General features: G+C 37.2%; 1 protein-coding gene and 1 long non-coding RNA gene across 3 annotated transcripts; both read left to right on the top strand.

Annotated features, from left to right (window-relative positions):
- Positions 1-759: 759 nt before the first annotated feature.
- On the top strand, positions 760-3,277 carry LOC120436029. The gene is made up of 2 exons (XR_005610062.1): positions 760-949; positions 2,210-3,277. It is a non-coding gene; the product is annotated as an uncharacterized LOC120436029 (long non-coding RNA).
- A 9,771-nt stretch (positions 3,278-13,048) lies between these two features.
- Positions 13,049-20,222, top strand: LOC116331618 (cytochrome P450 4F3-like). 2 transcript variants are annotated; one of them, XR_005610179.1, is made up of 14 exons: positions 13,049-13,287; positions 13,470-13,614; positions 13,707-13,760; positions 13,960-14,087; positions 15,577-15,698; positions 15,778-15,924; positions 16,258-16,387; positions 17,432-17,498; positions 17,662-17,791; positions 17,885-18,018; positions 18,266-18,330; positions 18,415-18,497; positions 18,581-18,863; positions 19,432-20,222. XR_005610179.1 is itself a non-coding variant. In XM_039606559.1 (13 exons), the coding sequence occupies exons 1-13, from the start codon at positions 13,084-13,086 to the stop codon at positions 18,798-18,800; spliced, it is 1,629 nt and encodes a 542-aa protein (XP_039462493.1). In that variant the 5' UTR covers positions 13,049-13,083; the 3' UTR covers positions 18,801-19,251. The 2 variants fall into 2 exon arrangements, 1 of the variants encoding a protein (XP_039462493.1); XM_039606559.1 differs by lacking the exon at positions 19,432-20,222 and having other exon boundaries at positions 18,581-19,251.
- Positions 20,223-21,905: the final 1,683 nt, after the last annotated feature.

The following is a 21,905-nucleotide window of genomic DNA, read 5'->3' as shown; positions in this document are numbered from 1 at the left end:
CAACAGATACAGTCTTGTGTTAGAAATTTCATGATTTTAGTTTCTTGTATAATTAATACACTTTATACCACTGTGGCCCCGTTAAAGACTGATTTGGCCATGGTAATTGCAGATGAAACATTTCGAAGTTCATTTTCACTCAGCTGTAATGTACAAATGACTTATTTTGTCATTACCTATTACAATAGCTTACTGCGGGAAATGGTTAATGCGGTACAGAAGTTTAAAAATAAAGAAAGAAAAGCTAAAGTGGTGAAACTGTTTTGTGACTTCCATGTGTGTAGAGAGATAAGCACCTCTGCATATGACATGGTCAAAATTCACTGAGTCAATGTCACGTCTGTAGGACGTGTGACTCTTGTGAACACATTGTACACCCCCTGTCTGCAACACCACTGGAGTCTAGAAAACAGCTTTTGTTTTGTTATGATCAGATAAGACGTATTTCTCATGTAAACTCATAAAGATGTACATGGTGTGATGACTGACAATATAAAAGGACTTTTTATTTGAGCACTTCGGCCCTTTATGGTTTGCATCATAATAAAAAAAAATTGTTTTAGTTTAAGTCACAAATAATAATAATAATGTTAATGTATTAAACCAAATATATCTAAATTTGCAGAAAATATTTGTACCTACATATTAATATGTGTTAGCAGAGAAAGCTGTTCTATGGCGTAAGTGCATTTCCTTTGCTTGTGGTCATGTCTCTGTAACTCTGTTGGTTAGTTGTTTATATGCCGTATATGGGCTTAAAATGCAGACTATGAAATGGACAGGAAGTGAGGGTGCTAAACTGTTGCTCTGCATTCCACAGGACTAGGGTGGTAGTATAAATTGTGCAGCATAAAAAAAAGGAGCTGCACAGAGAAATCAGGGTTCTTTTCCCTTGGCCGTTTTTGTTTTACTTTTTGTTCCTTATTTGGTGATTTTCATCTGCAAGCAGGTCAGTCTTTGGACTTGTTATAATTTACCATTTTGCTTTTGTGTAACCTTTTGCTAGTGGGTAATAAAATTTTAGTAGGTCTTTTGGTTTTAAACACTGATATCTGAAAAATGTACATCATAAAACTGCATGAATACAGTGTTTTTAGTCCATCATTAATGATAAAACTATAATAATAATGGCGGTTGCATTTTGTTAGCAGGGTTCAAATATTTTTGTACTATTTCAATACTCAGATTGACCAGAATCGACAGGATTAGAAATGATTACATCAGAGGGACAGGTTTTGGAGACCAAGTTGGAGAGAGCTGGTGTGACAGATGAGGATGCTAGGGATAGGATGATAACTAAAGCGAACAGCTGAAAGAGGAAGAAGAAGAAGACTAGAAGTTGTATGCAAAAAAAAATATTACATTAATTAAGTAATATCCTTGGAATGCTTCAGAGTTAAAGAAAACAAAAGTAACCTTGTGATTTTGTCTCAGTGAATTTGTATATCTGATAACTGACCTCCATAACTTACACACAGAGCTGTTTGTGAAAATAAGTGACTCATTGTTGTTGGATGTTGTTCAAGTCATATATCTCATATACACGGCTGACTTTAGTGGTTACTTTGCTTTTGTTAAAGTTAAAGAGTCTATCAGCAGGTCACTGTGTAATATATTTACTATTGTGGCGGACCACCAGGTGGCTCCACTCACACCCAAGTGGAAGGGAAGTGCTGGGGTGGAGATTTTGGCGCTTACTGTATGTGAGGTTCTGAGAGTCAGTTAATAAAGTTGGAGTGAGACACTGAGACCTCTCCTGTCATTATTACATACCTCCACACTATAATCAAACAATATTCATCAGATTGAATCTAAAAAGACATCTTTACCATCTGGTGCTTCAAACGAACAGCTTATGTTCACCGCAGATTAACCAACCAACCAGTCCACAGTCAAGTCACAAAGCTAGGTAATTTAGTATATTATAAAAAGTTTGTTTTGTTTTCTTCTTTTTCTTTACTTACTGTTATAGTGCACTAAAAAGGTCATATTTTTCTTGTAATTCCCAAAAAATGTAAACAAAAATTTAGAAAGTTAATTTCCCAGAGTATTGTATTGGATGTCTTTTACTCAGAAAATGTTTTTTTATTTTTTTTATTATGACTGTTTAAACGATATTATATTTTCTTATTTCTACAGACAACTGCCCACTAAAACCACAACTTTAAAGAGGTCAGACTAATGTAAATGTTCTGTTTTTCTTCACCAGGGGCTCATGAAGGTTCAATGCGCCTGTTTGCTGCTGCTGCTGCTCTCTGCTGCTGTGCTCTCACAAACTTATAATGATTTCAAAAGGAAACACATCCTTCCAAAAAAGGGCTCTCATGACTGTAATAACATGATGATAAATGTCAATGACATAAATCAGTGTAAGTCAATAAATACTTTCATCAAAGATAAGGGGAACTTAGTGCTACACAAAGCCACTACTATCAAAAATGGGTTTGTCACCCACAAATTTGATGTCATTGACTGCATAATGATAAGCAGCAAACCTTGTTTATACCAAATGCTAACACTCAGAAAAAACAAAAGGATAAAATGTGAAAATGGCCTACCTGTACACCTTGAGGCCTGAAGTATCAGGTTTCAATGATGCCTTAAACGGTTCTCTTTCTTTCTGTTTCTTTATCAGTTATATATTTTATTGTGTGATGCTGAATCTGAGTAAATAAGTCACAAAAAGAGTCCCATCAGTCAGACTCTGCCCAAACTTTGCCTGTGCCACAAACCTTTAATGTTGACCTTCCTTTATAAACATTTACATTTGATTTAATAAAGGGTTTCTAAAACCACAAAATTAACAGATAGAAAGTATGCCATTGTTTGAAATGTGTCTATGAGGAAGCAATAAGTTAATAAAAATGTGAATTTGAACATGTACTATCTCAAGTATATCATAAAATAGTTTGAAATGCTTAATCATTGTAGGGTCTGTGATTTGGTGCTATATATATAAAATGTAATTCAATTTAATGCTGTTTTAAATAGACAGTAGAAATTCCTGATTATGTGTGTGTTGCTTGTTGAAGCACTTTGAGTTTGTTGATACTTGCTGAAGACCATCTCTGAAGATGTCCTTTGGATCAGTTACTATCCTTACATGACATTATCATGTATTATGTGTGTTTTAACAGTTCTGAGAACATGATTGTGATTGGCAGTCACAATCAAAACTACTGTAACAACATGTATTGATAAGTTAACATTTGTATGCCTTCACTTTTTGATCATCTGGAGATCATTTAACTAAAATAAAAATGTGCAATCTGACAAACCAGGCTCTCTTGATTTGTCTCTTACATTTTTGTGTTCAGTACTGGCATAATCATAAACTGATGGTGAGATTAATCAAATAGTTATTGTGGAATTAAAATGTAGCACGGGCTACTCAGGTGAAATATCTTCAGATTTTACTTAAACACAATTCTTACATCATTGTTATGTGGATAAATGCTATCTCTGGTGTTGCACTAATAACCATGTTACTGTAATACCTCTACTAGAAACAGAAGAATCAAATACTCACTTTGGCATTTTACAATAAATGCCAGCTATAGTACACAGAACTGACGAGTCTACATTTGAACTGCAAAAGCAAAACTTCAGTTGAATTTATGTAAATGGAGTAATAAAGAAAATTATGGTGATAAACTTTTTTCTGATTAAGTTAGAGAAAAGAGGGTAAAAAGAAAACAGCAGCAACAATAAGTTTTGCTGACACCTTACAGGCACACACAGATCAGTATGATCATTGTTACTATGTCTCCAGTGAGGAAGGCCCAGTATGTCTAATGTCATGTGTTTCATGTAGTTTAGGATTGCTTGTATCACTGCCTGGCTATCTATTACCTACTCTATACAGTAAATTAGCAAAAATCTGCTGACGTTAATTTGAAAATGAACACCTGCTCAACACAATTAGTAATTAACTATTACGATAATACCACACAATGTGTGTAACTCTGTGTTGTATTACAGTGCTGTGAAAAAAATATTTGTTGTGTTCCTGGTTTGTAGTAAGGACTGATACAGTCTGACTATGTCATTCTGATGATTGGTGTGTCTTACTGAATTGTGTCTTCAGCTACAACAGATATCAGCAGCGCCCTCTGCAGTTTGTGTGTAGAAGTGAAAAAGCTTGCAGCACCTGGTATTCCCAGGAGGTTTCCCATCCAAGTATTAACCAGGCCCAATGCTGAAAGTTGAAGTACTGATTCAAGTTCTTTACTTGAGCAAAAGTGAAAAATTACAGGCTCTGAAATGTCCTCAATGTACGAAAGTAAAAAGTAGACAGTTCTACTATCTATTTTATGCACATGTAACTAGACCTTCTGCTATATTAATATACTACAAAATTAATTTCAGTACATGAGAATACAAATGTTAAATGAGCTGTTACTCTTTGTGGATTAAACTCAACAAGATGTAACCTGATGTTTCACAGTTATGAGTTCCATTCCCTGCACTAAAAGTATACTGTATATTACTAAACTGTTTAAAGTTGGTATAATGACTGAGTTCAGTGAATGACTCTAAGCATCATTTTAAATGTAAATGAATTAATAATTAGAATAATTAAAATAACGTATAAGCACAGGTGCATTAGCATTAAACCTTGTGAACTGACTGCATGTGTACGGCTCATTTCCTATTTAAATAGTATCTCCTGCAGTCCACAGATATGACCTCTCTTCTTTCTCTCCTGTCCTGTCTTTTCTTACATCTTTCTGAGTGCAGCAGCTGAACCTTTAGTTAGCAACACACTGTGCAACAAACTGCACACATATAGTTTGCGTGTTTGCTGATGATTGCTGAGCTGAAAAATATTACTCCCTTTATGCTCATTCCTCTTCTGTAGTGTTAGCAAGATGCTAACTATAGCAAATAGACATCTGCACTCGCCCCCTTTAACTGCCAAGTATAAGCTATAAATGACACCACTAAACTTAAAGTAACGAGCCTGATTTGAAAATTATAAGTAGAAAATACAGATATTTGCTTGAAAATGTAGGGAGTAAAAGTAAATTGTTGTCAGAAAAATAAATACTGGAGCAAAGTACTGATACCTGATAAATCTTCTTAAGTACAGTAGTAACAAAGTAAAAATACTTGGTTACTTCCCACCTCTGGAAATCAGATAAGGTTAAATGTATTGAGGGTGGTACACAACTTGGTCTCTGTCATAACAAAACCTTCAGAAGGTGAATGTAGGAATATTTAGTGAATAACTTTAAATAAAAAATTAACACTTTCAATTTTTTCAACCTTGTGCTGTTAATTTTCACTCAACAATATATATATAAGGAGTCTGCAGAGCATAAAGCTACTAACTGAAGCTGAACACTCACATACAAAAAAAATCTACAAATTAGTCCATCAGTTATGCCCATAATGCATAACAGAGTGTTAGCATGAAAACATTCATTTTAGTAAAAGGATCTGGATGTGCAAATACCTGGTGCTGTAAACGTTTCCACTTCTCTATACAAACTGCACAAGATGCTGCTGCTTCTTCAGAGAAGAGACTTGTGGCAACAATAAAATCACTTAATCATTTTTGCGAAAGATAAAATGGCCTTTGCTCACTGATTTTGAAAAGTCTCATATGCAGAGCTGTCTGTTACAAAAAATGTTGTCTGAACATATTTGTCTGTCTTAGCAAAGAAAGTAGTTTCAGGAAGCAAGTGCATTTCCCTTGTGTGCAGTCATATGTTCGTAACTCTGTTTGCCTGGTATATGCTGCATATAAGCTGAGAGTGCAGGCATCAAAAGTTCACAGGAAATGTGGTTGCTAAGCTGCTGCTACATGCACTCATCACACTGATGAATAGGGCAGCAGTACAAGTTGTGTAGCATCAAAAAGGAACGACACAGACAAACGTGGTTCAGTTTCCCTTTTATAACTTGGATCTTTTTGGTCCTGTTTGATCCTCCGCTGAGCTCAAGTCAGTAACCTTGTGTTTAACAGTAATAAACAGATAAATTACAGACATGAATAGGTGTCTGCAACTTAAGACAAAGATTAAATGTTTAATTTATTCAGTTTAATTACTATGCAGCATTAACTCTGCAACAATTAAACTGATAACTGATAAAGTTACTTTTTCAGAGTGTTGAATGTGTTTTTATCCATGAAAGTAAATCATGTTTTGAGTTTTGTTTTGGTTTTAAATGATTTGACTATGACTAGTTTTTAATTTTATCCAATTACTCATGGTTAACTTCCTGTTAAAGTCTTAATAATAAAGATGAGAGACTAATGAAAACGTCAATTCTGTTTTTCTTCCTCAGAGAATCATGAGGGTTCAAAGTGCCTGTTTGCTGCTGCTCTGTGCCGCTGCGTTCTCACAAACCTACAATGATTTTGAAAGGAAACACATCCTTCTAGAGAAGAGCTCAGAGGTGAATTATGATAATATGATGAAAAACATCAACGGCAACAATAAATGCAAGGAAATAAATTCCGTCATCAAGGCGAGGGTGGAGGAAATTAATGTTGGCTTTGCTTATTTTATAGATTTTTCCTACAGGAGATTTACACAGAATTATCTGTCTTTAAATGTGCGATTCTCTCAGAGGTGACACCTACATTATGAGTAAACTGAAGCAGGAATCTGTGGACATCGGTCCTCCTGAACGCTGTGATTATCTGATCTGCTGCTACTAGAAAGTCATGTCTGAAGCTGATGTTGGATCATTTGTGAAATCTCAGGGTCCCCCTGTGTTATTCACCAAGCTGTCAATGTTTGATGGTGCGTTAAATAAAGACGCAAATATATTCAAAATTTTGTTTTATGTTGTTTGTTTAAGCAATTTTTAAGCGTTCAGATGAAAATCAGATCACATTTTTCAACATCCTCTTAATACTCTGAACATTTGAGCACAAGAAAATTAATATTTTAATTTTAAGTGAAAATCATTGACATGATGGTGAATATATATTTGGTGTTCTACTATGTGTGTGTGAAGAAACACATGACGGTGGCTTCTTCCAGGACTCCCAACAATCTGAGAGTGGATATTTATTGTAAGTGATATTTATAATATGGAAAGGATTAATTTCTCTCTACATCTGAAGAAAAATGAGTTTATTAAACTATGGGATAAGTGGATCAAGTTTGTTAAACCCGTTAAACCCGATTTTGTGGAGGCCGTAGACAAATGATGGTGATTTGTTATTTTATTTATTTAGTTAGCCTTTTTCTTTTTAATTTTTACTAAAAATAATAACAATAAAATAAAATGAAAACCATTGTAAGCAGTGAATACTTCTCTGAGGATCATCTCTGGTCCTTTTGGTCTGAAACATCCACTGGTGCCTGTAATTATCAATATATTTTATCACAATTACAATTACAATACCTTTTACTCTCAATAAGTGGCTTTACATGACATAGTCTTGTACTATTCTAAGGATATGATAGATGTACTGCAGAAGATAATCTGTATCATATCTCTATCAATATTATATCAGTTTTTCTTACTGCACATGCTTTTATGATTTTATGGACAAATATCCTGGACAAATAGATCAGGTCTGTTTTGCCTCTGAGGTCTCTCCTCAAAGTACAACATTCACTTGTAAATATGTTTGTCATCACAGCAGAACCTTTTTGTGAGTGTCAAATGGAAAATAAAGGAAGCAAAAGAGATGTAGCTCTCTCAGTAGTGTAGTTGTTCCTCTTTACATTTGTTTTATAATGTAAGTTGCCAAAGCCTGACATTTCAAAACAGCTTGCAAATCTTCCTCTAAATGAGTGGTTCTCAAACTGTTGTACACGTACCACTGGTGGTACTTGGGCTCCCTCTATTGGTACATGGGAAATCTCAAAAACAGAAAATTTAAGATTAAATAATTCACTGTGGCAAACTAAGAAATATTGACAACAGAGGACCCACACAGAGACTAAGGCAGCTATTCCAACCCAAGCAGGACAGGGGTGCTCTTTATTGTACAGGTCACTGTACAACACAGTGCTTCAGAGGGTCAATAAACCTGCACATGAACTCCCTCATGGTATAACATCTCTTTCCATCAAACAACAACTGTCAGTGTATTTACACTGTAGCATTAACAGGAACCGTTAAGAGTCACGTAACAATAACAGATGTAAATAACACAGTTTCCTCCTATTAAATGGCAACACATGTTCCCAAGGCATGATGGGAGATAACTAGCCACTCCCAGCACGCCACAATACCGTGTTCTGATTGAGGGATTTCTGAAAAATTAAAACGTACACCTCTGCTATCACTTCCAACATAAATGAAGACAGAAAACTAATCAGCAGTGGCTCTTGTAGGGGTACTCAAGTTGGGCTAGCTGGTATATAATGATGTGGTACATGGTGGCTAGCTACACAGCTATGGTTAGCGTAACATAAACACAGTGAAGCTGGAGGATGAACGCTAACTTTTTTCCACTCGATAAAAGTTAAAGTGAGGGTTCCAGATGGTTAGGGACAAATGCAATCGGATGGCAGGATGCTGTAAACGGACCAAACTTCAGTCAGGAGAACAACTGAGATAATCCATCCACAATACGAAGTTAGTCATTAATATACTGCTGCATAGGCTGGGCTGTAGTTACATTGTAAGGTTTTAAAAACTGAGCTTTAAAATGAATAGAGGTAATAAAAACTGAGAGAAGCCGACAGTGATCACTGACTGTTTTTAGGGGCTTGTTCAGATCAAATAGAAGAAGATACAAAGCATTAAAATATGTTAAAAACACAAAAGACTTAATAATCTCGAAGTAGTTTGGACCCAGAAGCAGGGTTCATACGTCATCACTTAAAGATTGGATATCCCACCTGCTGTGAATGTTTTAATGCAGTACAGTTGTTATTAGTATCACTTGTCACATCTTGTTTATGACAGTTAAAATAACATATGTTACATATGTAACATTCATATAAAAATAAAATTGTCTCGTGTAAACTGTATGTGGTGTTAAATAGGCCTATACTACTGTACTTTGTCGGTCATAAGGGTGGTACTTCAAGAGCCATATATTTTATGAGGTGGTACTCATTGTGAAAAGTTTGAGAACCACTGCTCTAAACCAACCAGTCAATGTTAGGAAAGTCATGAATAAAGCACAGTCAATGCAGCACAGGAAAACAGAAATATTTATCATAAATGTTTTCTGTTGCTGTCTATGGTCAGTTTCTACGTTGGATGACAAATCATTCAAGTCTCTCTATCATTTATTCCTTATTATCACTTAGTTTGAGTTAAGCAACTGTTGAACAGAAGCATGGTCACCAGAAAAAGACATAACTGTAAAGATCCTGACACTTAGTGAAATAAAAAAAGGCTACTAAAAATTACAGGATATTGGGAAATGAAAATATTTCCACCGAAACAGTTTATTATTTCACATTTTCAAAATGTTTTGTTTAATTAACAGATTTTACTGTTTTACCCATATTTTGTTGTAGTTTTGATGTGCTTGGACTTTACTTGAGAGTTTGTTTTAGTTTTCATCTGTTTTGGGTTCACCTTCTATTCATTTTCATATTTGTTTTTTATGGTTTTAAGAATTTATTAAATTCATAAATGTAATTAATTAAAAACCCACAACAGGTCTCTTCTGTTCTCAGACCAGTTTCTGTTCACAGATCTCTGACAGGGTGCATTACCAGGATGTAAGTACTAATAAGGTGTTACGTTGTGGTCACGAAAGAAACAATGTTGTTAGCAATAATTTTCTGGTAGTGTGTGATATTCACAGAACAAATTAATCTTGAGTCCAGGCACAGTGTTTGAGTAAGAGTTGGGGTTTTTTTTTAACAAGGTTGTATGTGACAGATTATACTGCAAACAGTCCCTTATAACAACTGAAATATTTAAAAAACTACAACTGATATATACATCATTTTGTAATTCAAACCTTATTATTTCATCAGTTTGTTTATTCCCCTCTCTTTTGACTTCTCCCAATAATTATCTGGCAACCCTTTATATGTATCTGGTGTCCTTGTTTTAAAAAATGTATCTAAAATGAACTCTGCCTTTTACAATACTAATTATCCTACTAATTACAACAATAACATGCAGCTTATTGTCAATTGTCAGCTTATTTGTATGAAATGTGAACAACATCAACATCACTTTTCATCTGTGCCCCATGTAAGACCTAACCTGTCACGGCTGGGGCAGCAGTTGTGTGGTGTGGTGAGAAAAAGGATCCAAAATGCAGGTACTGGCTGGGGTGCGAGTGAGCTTTATTTGCAGAAGCGACAAAGTGGCAAAAACAGGAAGAGCAGAGCAGGGAGATAAGAAACTGAAACTGGGGAAAACTAAAGAACTAAGCTGAAACCAAACACACACGGGAGGAGGAGCAAAAAGCACAGAGAATGTGGGCAGACACACACTATAAATACACACGAGGTAATGAGGGGAATGACACACAGGAGGGGAGCACAGCTGAACCTAATTCACAAGACGACACACAGACCTACAAAGTAAAACAGGAAACACACAGACTGTTTACAACACAAACTCAGGGACACGAACAGAACACAGAGGAAAGACACAGGTAGGGATGATAAAACACTAAACACCAGAACCAACCCTAAGAACCAATACAAAATCAGGATTAACACAAAACACAAAGCAATACCAAAAATGAAACACAAAACGCTGGGTCGAACGACCCAGGACCATGACCAGTACTCTAAAGAACTTTTTTTCTCAAAGTGGCAGCCTGAAAAACATTGATTGTTAAAGAGGCACCAAACTCACCTCGAGCCTCAAAGCTCTTAGTCTCTCCACAAAAATGTTATTTTTTTGTTGTTGTTGTAGCAAACCCACTAGGAAAAGTTTCATTGGTTTTAGAAGACACAATCTGTACATACAGACTCAGCTCCATTACTCTGTAATTCTCCACTTACATGGCTACTCGAAAGACCTCTGGTCCTACCAGTTGAGCTCTAAGCTAAAGAACATGAGGCTGAGGAAAATTAAACTGCCTAAAACATGGAAAGGGAAGCAGAAGAGCAATGTCAAAAATCAGAGACATTTAAAAAAAGTCAATTCAAAGCTACTTACAGCTGATCTTTCTTTTATTTAGATTTCCCAATGTATACATTTTAAAAAATGTCTTGTTGTTGCACTGAAATAAATATAATTTCATCCTGTTATGTAGAAACAGCATTTTAGTCATAACATGATAACAGCATGTTATCAGTTGTAATGTTCCTGTAGAGGTATTTCAGCTGATATAAAAGACTGATTGCAGTATAATCTGTCACATATAATCTTCCTGAATCATGTGAGGAAAATTTAAAGTACAAACAGCATTTTAGTCACAAGTTGCATTATAATAATGTCACACTGTTGTTAAGGGCATTAGTAGGATGTTAGTATCTGCATCATGATCATCATTTATCATTTATAAGGCATTACTCCTGCTTAGTATGTCATTTATAAAATAGATAGAAATGTTTATTCTTGATCAGTAACCTCATATATAACGCGCCCATGGTATCATTTAGAAAGTCTAAATGAGTGAATAACATTTAGATGCACATTCATAATCATAATGTTCAAGATTTGAGCTCATTGTTTGTGAGTGTGTTAACAGAGGTTTTATAAATACTCATTTCACATTTTAATTCATGGTTAATTTAGGCAGTCACTAGTTTTTACAAGATTTAAAAGTCGCAGCTTTCTTTACGGCAGAAAAATGGCACTGACAAAGTACAACGAGATACAGAACATACAAATATTTATTGCCAGATGCAAACATAACCTGTGTGAGGTTTTCAGAATACTAAAATGTCGGTAGGATCAGAGTCTAAACCAGAGTTTGTAAGAGGCGTTAAAGAGATAAAGATACACTGTGCAGTTGCAGCCACAGGATAGCTGTGGCTCAGGAGGTCGAGAAAGTCACCTACACATTGGAAAGTTGGTGGTTCACTCTGCTCCAGTCGCCAGATATCCTTGATACTAAGACACTAACCCCAAGTTGCTCTCAGATGCATCCATCGGAGTTTGATTGTGTGTGAACATTAGAAAGCACTTGCATAGGTAAATCATAGAAAAAAGAGCTTGGGTGAATGAGGCAAGTTGTATAAAAGCACTTTGAGTGCTCAGAGGAGAAAAGCACCAGTCCATTTATCCTTTAACTTAAATATACTGAAGCTTCTTCAGTTAAAATAAAATGAATCAGGTTATCACTAAACAACTGTGAAGATTCCACAGAGCTTCACAAACAAGTGTAAACACCATAAACAAAGTGTCCATCGTACTAAACTGATAATGAAGGAGTTTAAATTTTCTTAAGTTCATTCCTGGGAGTCAACTTTCCTCTAGTTTTTAGTCTGCTAGCTAGCTTTAGTCAGACCAGTTAGCATCCGGTCTGATTCAGATCCAGAGTGCTCCTAAATTAAACAGAGAAGTCATGGTTAAACTCACCCTGTGCTTTTGCGCAAGTGAACTAAGTTGAAATGACGGTCTCTTTCTCTTTCTCATTTCATGAAACTCAGAGCAGCTTCTCTGGGTAAGCAGGTGATCAGGTTAAGAGGTGGTTCTCTGCCATCAAGGAGAATTCCCAGTAAGTGGGCATTTTCGTGGAATCTTAAAATCCCAAGTCTGTAGAATGGAGATGTCACTGCATTAAATCAGTAAATACCAATAATTAATCTCCAAAATTCTCCAAAATACTGCGACAACACTATTTTTTGGTACAGCAGTTCTTGCATAATATTTTACCTTTTATAGCCATCATGACTTCTGTTTTTATATTTATTCACTTATTTCTTTTTATACAGTTATCATTTTAAATTACCATGTGCAGTAGCCATATTGTTTATACTACATGTTATTATTATCATTGGGGGATTGCAAGAGTGAAATAGTTTGTAAAGTTATATTAAAATGTGACGAGACTAATGGAATACTATGTACATTTCATAACTTAGAACTAGAACTTCTGGTATTTATAATCAAAACTGGGGGAGGGAGTGTGTGTGAGTGGGGGGTGGAGCAATTTGCCCCTATAAGTACAACCAACAGAGCAGGGCCAGTAGTGGGAAACTTGAACCTCTGGATGCTAATTGCTCTCTCTCAGTGATGACTCTCCTGCACAGTGTTCTCTCTCTGGTCCTCAGCTGGACAGGTCTCTGTTCAGTCCTGTACATTTTCAGTACTGGACTGGTTGCTGTGGTTGCACTTTGGACTGTGAGGCTGCTGCTGCGTCACACCTGGTACTCTCACAGGTTGTCCTGTTTCAGCAAACCACAGACACGTTCGTGGCTGTTGGGCCATCTTGGGAAGGTACAACACACAGACATCATCTTTTTTTATGAACTATTTTAAATATTTGTAATCTCTACATGATGCAGCTATAGGTTTCACAGTTAAACAGAATCTACTTTTTGTTGCTATGTTACTATTTCTCTTTGATTGCTATAATCAGCACCGATCTTTAAGTCTTGTTTTGTGATAAAACATTATAGATGCAGAGCACAGAAGAAGGCCTCCAGCAGGTGGATGACCTGGTGCAGACATACAAGCACTCCTGCTGCTGGTTCCTCGGTCCTTTCTATCACCTGGTCAGACTCTTTCACCCTGACTATGTCAAACCTCTGCTAATGGCACCCGGTAGGGTAAAACACCAACAGTCCGTCTGTATTATACCACATTTCCAAAGCTATTGGTGTTTGCTTACATTGTTCATCATTTACTTCCTTCAGCCAGCATCACAGTGAAAGATGAATTAATTTATCACCACCTGCGCCCATGGCTGGGTGAGTGAAATATTTCAGTTTTCCTCATATGTTGCAAAGTTTACTGGAATTAAATCTTTCCCAGTATTGGTTTCCAATTTCATTGTACTATTGTACTATGTATGACTGTGCAATGACAATAAAGAGTTATCTTATCTTATTTTGTTCTAAAGGTCAAACGACAGTGCTCCTAACTACAAGTCTTTTTTTTCGGTTTCAGGACACAGTCTGTTGATCAGTAACGGAGAGGTGTGGTCCCGCAAGAGACGACTGCTCACTCCAGCTTTCCATTTTGATATATTGAAGAACTACATTGCCGTATTTAACTCCTCATCTAAAATCATGCATGTAAGATACACACAGCCACGCATACAGTTATGCGTACAAAAATCTGATCACATGACAGTTTGAGTTTATTCCTCAACTTATCGTCACACCTCCAAGCGGGCAATGTGGACAACCAAGTTTGTGAATGCGATAACTTGAGACGTAGGCTACATAGAGTTTTTAAATCGATATCATAGGTGCATCTACTAAAAATCTCAGACAAGCTCGATTCTCAGTGACCTCGGCCTCAAAGTCAGGGGTCACAGGTCAAGTTTTCTGAAAATGTTAAATTAAGTCACGTAGGATTATGAAATGGATATGATTAGTGTATTTACTGGGAGGGTGACGGGTACCACCGGTCACAAACAAGACAAGCAAACATTGTTAAAACTGGTACAACCATGAGAAAAATATGTTTTTCAGTTATTTTCAGATTCTAAATTAGTCATTCAGGTTTTAATTGCAGTAAGAGCACACAGAACACAGTAACAGCCACCTAAGATGCTTTATACTGTTAGTTAAACAACCTACAGTATTGGAAAAAAAAAAAAACAGCAGTAATCAAGTGACCTGCTATGAGCAAGCACATTCTGGTGGTGGGAAGGAAAAAGTTACATTTAGCAGGAAGAAACTTTCAGCAGAATAAGGCTCATCAATGTGATGCCTGTTATTCATATTTCTATGAAGAGTACTACACCCTCTACAAAACTACTGCAGAATTTTCTGTAGTGATTTCCAGAATTGTCCAGCAGTCTGACATCATCTTGATAACACTGATGACTTGCAGTCATCAGTTACTCCTTCACTTGCAGGAAGGAGTTTTCTTCTACTTTCCTTTTAAAATTTTTCAGTTTTATGATTCATTTGTTTTAGTGCACCACACCTTTTAGCAGACACTCTTTCAAGAAGATCAAATGTTTCCTTATCAGCAATTTTCATAGTATGCACCGACTTTCTCACACGCTTTAAAACTGCTGTCATTTAAAACAATACACAAACAGTGGCACTGATGAGATGTTTGTATTTTTTATTAATAATTATAATAACTTAGATTTGTATAGATCGAGTAAAGACGAGTGGAAAAAAAAGATTATTTACTTTAGATTCATGAAAGTGCAGAATGTGTTGAAGCATGGTAATATTCACATTACATGGGGGAGGGGGGAGTGTTGTTTGTTGTTTTGTGTTTATTTTTATTTATTCTCAGTTTAAAAAAAATCCTTAAATTATCCAGGGGGCTGAACACAGGCAAACACACAATCTACATCTACACTGACTGCACAGAACTTAGGTGGTCTTTAAAATTCATGTGTATAACATAAGCTACCATATTTGAGATCAAATCATAGTGTTCACTGTTTGTCCAATAAAATCTTAAACCGATCCTGAACAGTTCAGCTGCTTTAAGTTAAAGACTTAGACCACATGAATCACCCCCCAAATATGATTTTGTTTCCTTTCTTATGCTGATATCTTTATCCTGTTAATCCCTCCTTGTTTCTGTTTTCAGGACAAGTGGTGCCGACTTGTAGCAGAAGGCAAAACTAATCTGGAGATGTTTGACCATGTCAGTCTGATGACTCTGGACAGTTTACTAAAATGTGCCTTCAGCTATGACAGCAACTGTCAGGAGTGAGAACAGCCACTTATTTCAACTGATATCTACCATTTTTGTTGTAGTTGTCAGTTTCTAAAAAGATTGTCCCTCCAGGTCTTCCAGTGAGTACGTGTCAGCCATAGTGGAGCTCAATGACCTGGCAACACGTCGGCAAGAAAATATTTTACACCACTGGGACTGGATTTACTGGAAGACTCAGCAGGGGAAACGATTCAAACAAGCCTTAAACACTGTACACAGGTAATGCTCTGACCTTCTGACATTTCTGTAGCTGAGTTACACGAGTTACATAGGAGGCTGCAAGCGTGATGACACACTGTTACTGTCAAATGGTACAGATGCAAATAACTGTCATATTTGTTGCTTATGTGCTTTTTTGTATTAATTGCTGTTGAAATCTAATGTTATGGATTGCTGTAGATATATACTTAACCATATGATGCTGTAAAAGTCTTTAAAAGTATTGTATAGTACTATAATAACCTGTAGTAATGTGTAATGTATTGTTTTACTTCAGAGTACTGTAAATACAATCTTGTAGTGTCAGTTTTAATCTGCTGTATTCTGATTCAGGTTCACCAGGGATGTGGTTCAGAAGCGTCGTACCTTCCTTAGCCAACAGAGGGAGACAGAAACACAATCGGATGTTGCCCTAACAGCTCGGAGGAGGAAAGATTTTGTAGACATTATACTGCTGACAAAGGTAAGGCAGAAAGAGTATAAGCAGTATTTCAACAGTTTTTTTCTGCTGAAGTATCTTTTACAGAAGGGGTCAGGCAGTAAGTTTTGCAACATGCACAGAAACAAGAACTTCCAGTCGGCATCTACGGCATTTTACACTACCATTAAGCATGTTCAACACAGCTTTTCTCTGGTTTTTATTAATATGCACCAATTAAGAGGAGAGAATGATGCTGCAGAAGGTTTTCAAAATCACACAGAGAGAAAAAATAGAATATTATCTCAAGCTATATTTAGCTTACTTACTCTCTGCACTTTTAGTGCTGCTGTTTATTTCTAACATTCTAAACATTAAATGGTACTCAGTGTACCATTTTAGTGTACCCCATTTTTATGCTCCTGATCAACAAGGATCCCCAAAAGGATCCTGTCCCATCCAACTACCAGTCAATAACCTGCCCCAGTACCACATGAAAGCTCCCGTCGGGCATCATAGCGGCTAAGATGAACAGACAAATGGTTCAATACGTGATTGGGGAAGAGAAAGGAATTGGCTACTTTTAGATAGAACAGTCGCACAAGACTGCAAGACCAGGATCACCAACCTATGCACAGCCAGGATTACTGCAAGAAAGTCTATGACTTAATGCCCCACACATGGATCCTGGAATTCCTAGAATTATACTAGATCAACATGACCCTAAAAGCCTTCATCAGGAACTCAACTGGGATGTGGCGTACAACACTAGAGGCCAACTTCAAGCCAATACCACATGCCACCATCAAGTGTAGGATCTACCAAGGAGATGCTCTGTTGCCACTGCTGATCTGCAAAGGCCTAAATCCCCTCAGTGAGATCATTAACAAGACTGGCTACAGATACCAAATTTTAAAATGGGAAATTACATGCATGGAAATCAAGTGAAAGGGAGTAGGTCTCAGTGAGTCAATAGTTAAAAGTAGATGCAAAAAGTGTGGTGAAGAAGGACATTTTAAATGCATTTTGTTCATGAGACTGTATCACTATTACAGATAAATATTATTACTAAATGTTTGTGTGTTGAAGGATGAAGATGGGAAAGGCCTGACAGATGAGGAGATACAGGCTGAGGCCAACACTTTCATGTTTGCAGGTGAGATGTTACTCTAACAGCGACCTCTGTGGTCTTATGTGAAAATCACACCATAATGGTAACAGCTGCTATACACTGTAGGAAGAGTAATGTCTCTTTAAAGCTGCAGTTGCCATTAAAATGTCCTCACACTTTGCAAATCGTCCTTCTTCTTCTTCTGCAGGTCACGACACAACAGCCAGTGCCATCTGCTGGACGTTGTATAATTTAGCACGCCATGAAGACTATCAGGAAAAATGCAGACAGGAAGTGATGGACCTGATGGAGGGACGAGATGGACAAGAAATTGAGTGGTCAGAAAATACAAATGCCAGCAACATTATTGGTAGTTTCAGATGTTTACATGTGAATATTATCTCAGTGCACTGACATGACTTGGTCTTAAGGGAGGATCTGTCCAACCTTCCCTTCACCACCATGTGCATCAAAGAGAGCCTCAGACTCCACTCTCCTGTGCCGGGTGTAACACGGAAGTACACCCAGGACATGGTGCTGCCAGGAAATCGCACAGTCCCAGCAGGTGAGGGGGGAAACTCTCTTTCAAGATTTACAAATAGACTTTCGAGATTAAACACTTGTGTCTTGTCCTGGATCACACTCTAATCATATTCTGTACTTCATTTGTGAGGCACTAATTTAAGGGATCCAATTTAAGGAGAGTTGATCACATTTGATGTCAAGTTAAGCAAACTCAGAAAGTTTTTGATCAGAAATGTTGGTGACCAATAAAGACTGAAGTTGTAAACCTACTAATTTTTGTAACACAGGTACAATCTGCCTGGTCAGCATTTATGGAACACACCATAACCCCACTGTCTGGACAAACCCACATGTAAGCACTTATACAATATAACATTAATTCCTGCTACAAATCTATTGTGTTTAATCTTTTAAACACGATTTGCTCTCTGCCAAGAAATTTGATCCCCTCCGTTTTGACCTGAGCAACAAAAAGAGCCAAGCTTCTCATGCCTTCATCCCCTTCTCCTCAGGCCCCAGGTTCAGTTTCAGCATTCAGCCTTAATCTCAATAACACAAATAGGAAATGTGTTGGTAACAAATTAACAGGTATCTCTCCACAGGAACTGTATTGGTCAGAAATTTGCCATGGCGGAGCTTCGAGTTGTTGTAGCGCTGACCCTGCTCAGGTTTCGACTCACCCCAGGGGTGAACCCTGAACTCGGGAGCAGCTCGGGGAGAGTTCGCCGTCTTCCCCAAATTGTCCTGCGTGCAGAGGGCGGCCTGTGGCTGCAGCTGGAGCCTCTTAACAGAGTCACACAGAAGGAGCAGTCAGATAAATGAGTTACTAAAATAATATTGTAACTGCATTTAAGACTTAAGAAAAGATCAGCCAGATCTTAACAGGTAAAAAGTTGTTATGAGTCTTAATGTTAATGGAGTTACCTTTTAAAAAATATACAGAGAATGTTGTTGTAATTACAATTATACTTTTAATTACAGATGTTATCAAATGCAACCAGATTGATCAAAGATTCCATATAAAATCATATGTAATAAATGGATATAAACATTGACATTGTTACATTTAATATTAGCTTAGCTTTGCCTGTGCCACAAACACTTGCTTCTCTAAGGTCCACCTGTTGATCCTCCTGAAGCTGTGCATGTCTGCAGCTACCAGAAAGTCTTGTTAGAAGCTGCTGATTGATTATTTATTTATGAAGTCCCCTTGTATTTTTCACCATACTGGGCATGCTTATGTTGTGTTCAATAAAGACACAGAAATTCCTGATTACATGTGTTGTTTTCCTCCAATGTATTTTGTTCACATGGGTTTTCAGTAGATGCTGTCATTTCACATATCAGTTTTCCATCATTGTATTTGGAGAATACAATAAAAGTTTCCATTTTTTAAATGTGCAACAGAGGCGTTACAACTAGTGTCGTAATGTTGTCTAATATGCAATCTAAGTGTGCAGGTGCCGCTCCGTGATTGGTGGATCCAGGGGACGGACCATATGGATCGGCTAACCAGCTGGAGACGACTTATATGCTGACCAGTCATTCATCCTCAGCTCATCCCAACCAGCAGACCTTTTGTTACTTGCTCACTGCTGTTCGTCTTATACAGAAGTATGTGGGGTGGACTGCATTTTTGTTTGATTATTGTTTTCTCATGTTTTTCTTTGTTAGGGAGGCAGGTTGTTGTCATTTGGTTTAATTTTTTAGAGTAGGTAAGTTTGTTAAATCCTTGAGATTTGGGCTTTAGATTGAGGCTCCTTTTTTGTTGTTGTTTTGGCGTTGGGTGCACCCTGAAGTTATAATCAGTTCCTTTCTTTGTGTCAAATAATCTTACAAATCAACTCATTGTAAATAAATCATTATCAAACTTTTCCAGTTGTGTGATGTGGCTGCTTGGGGTCTGATGAGGATGGATCACCCTTATGTTGTGGTCTGGCCACCCCTAGACGGGCCATAACAAGAGGGTTCACGACAGTCGCATGAGTTTTATTTTAATAACAGATGCATCCACAGGTGTATTCATATATGAATGACAAAGATATTCTTTAATGTCTTCAAACTTATTTTGCATATAGTACTGCTGTTACCTTGTTGCCCTCACAAGGTCTCCTGCTAGTTTCTTTTTAGTTTGTTTGTTTTTTTATAAGGAGACTCATCATGTTGTTAATTCTCAGAGTTCACACAGCAGCATGTTCCCTGGTTATGTTGGGTCGTTTTCTTGTATTTAGGATCTAACTGATGTCTTTGCAGCAACCTGTCAACCCATCCAAGTGCCACCCAGGCCCAATGCTGCTTAGCTTCAGAGAGCATGAGGTTGAATGTGTTCAGGGTGTCATGGATGTAAAGAACATTCTTGATCAGAAACTGACTTTTTACAGAACTTGGCCTCCATCATAATAACTGTTACAGAAGATGAAAGTAAGAACATTTAGTAACTAACTTGAAATAAAAAAGTAAAGATACTTGTATTTCACTTGTAGATTCAAATCTGTTTTGAACCTTGTGCAGTTACTTTTTATTCTATGTTTTATTCTAATGTTCATCTGATGTCTTATGGATGAAACGCATGACATTATTAACTGAAGCTGCTTTCCTGTGAGGAAGATGGTGACACCCACATCATGAATAAACTAAAGTAAGCATCTCTACACATTTGTCCTCTTGAATGCTGTGCATGTCTGATCTGAAGCTACCAGAAAGGTTTGTTCGAAGGTGTTGTTGGTCATCTATAAAATCTGAGGTAAACCTGTCAGGGTTCCTGGGTCGTTGACCCAGTGCTTTCAGTTTTGTCACGTTTAGTTTATGTTGCCACATCAATGTTCTCACTTCCTGCTTTTCCTGTGTCAGCTCGTCTCTTGTGCCGTTAGCCAGATTATGTTCAGCTGTGTACTCACCGGTCTCTCATTATCATCCTCATCAGTCTGTGTATTTAAGTCCTCTGTTTCCACTCGTTCACTGTCGTGTCATTGATGTTATGTTGTCGTTTCCACCTGCGTTCAGTTCAGCCAGCCATTCAGTCTTTCAGCCATTCAGTCCTTTCGTTCCTGCCCTGTTCATCCACGCTTCATAATAAACCATCTTCAGTTCTTCACCATCCACGAGTCCTGCGTTTGGGTCACTTCCTCACCTCCACACGACACAAATCCTGACAAAACCCTGTTCAATGTTTAATGGTGTGTTAACTGAAGACGCAAAGAAATCTTGATTATGTGTGTGGTTTTTGTTTAAGGACTTTGTCTTTTTCAATTGTCCTTTTGATAAAGCTCATAGTTAGTGTTGGATCAGGTGACCCTGAACCCTTTCTTAATTATGTTGCAAAAGGCTATGCTTTGGTGGGCTTGGCATGATGAGTTTTTCCTTCCCACTGTCACCTAGAGCTTCTCATAGGGAGTCATCTGATTTGAGGGGTTTTCTCTGTAATATTGTCGATTCTTTACAGTATAAAGCACCTTGATGTAACCATGGTTGTGAATTGGTGGTATGTAAAGAAAACTGAAACACAGGAGGCTGTGACAAGTAGGAAGTGAGATGACAAATTATTACTACCAAGTGCAAAAAAAATAAAAAATAAAAATAATAACGCATATAGTACAGTTCAATGCACAATTGTACTTAAATATATAGGAGATCCAGTCTAGTAGGGTCTTATTTTACAACAGTTATTTGCAAGTGCACAAGATCTCATTGACCAACAGAAGGAGACAAATCCCAAAGACCCTAACACAGAGAAAAAACCCAACAATCAGACGACTCCCTGTGTGCAAGCACTTGGCGACAGGGGGAAGGGAAAACTCTCTCTTAATAGGAAGAAACCTCAGGCAGAACCAAGCCCAGAACAGGGAAGCCATCTGCCGTAATCAGAAGACAGGACAAAAGACACACTGTGACAAAAAACACTGTCTTCCAATTAAGCAAGAATTTCTT

This window comes from Oreochromis aureus, linkage group 23, assembly GCF_013358895.1.
Source record: "Oreochromis aureus strain Israel breed Guangdong linkage group 23, ZZ_aureus, whole genome shotgun sequence".
Taxonomy (NCBI): domain Eukaryota; kingdom Metazoa; phylum Chordata; class Actinopteri; order Cichliformes; family Cichlidae; genus Oreochromis; species Oreochromis aureus.
Note: the sequence above shows the minus strand (reverse complement) of the source record. Positions and strands in the feature narration are given on the sequence as shown.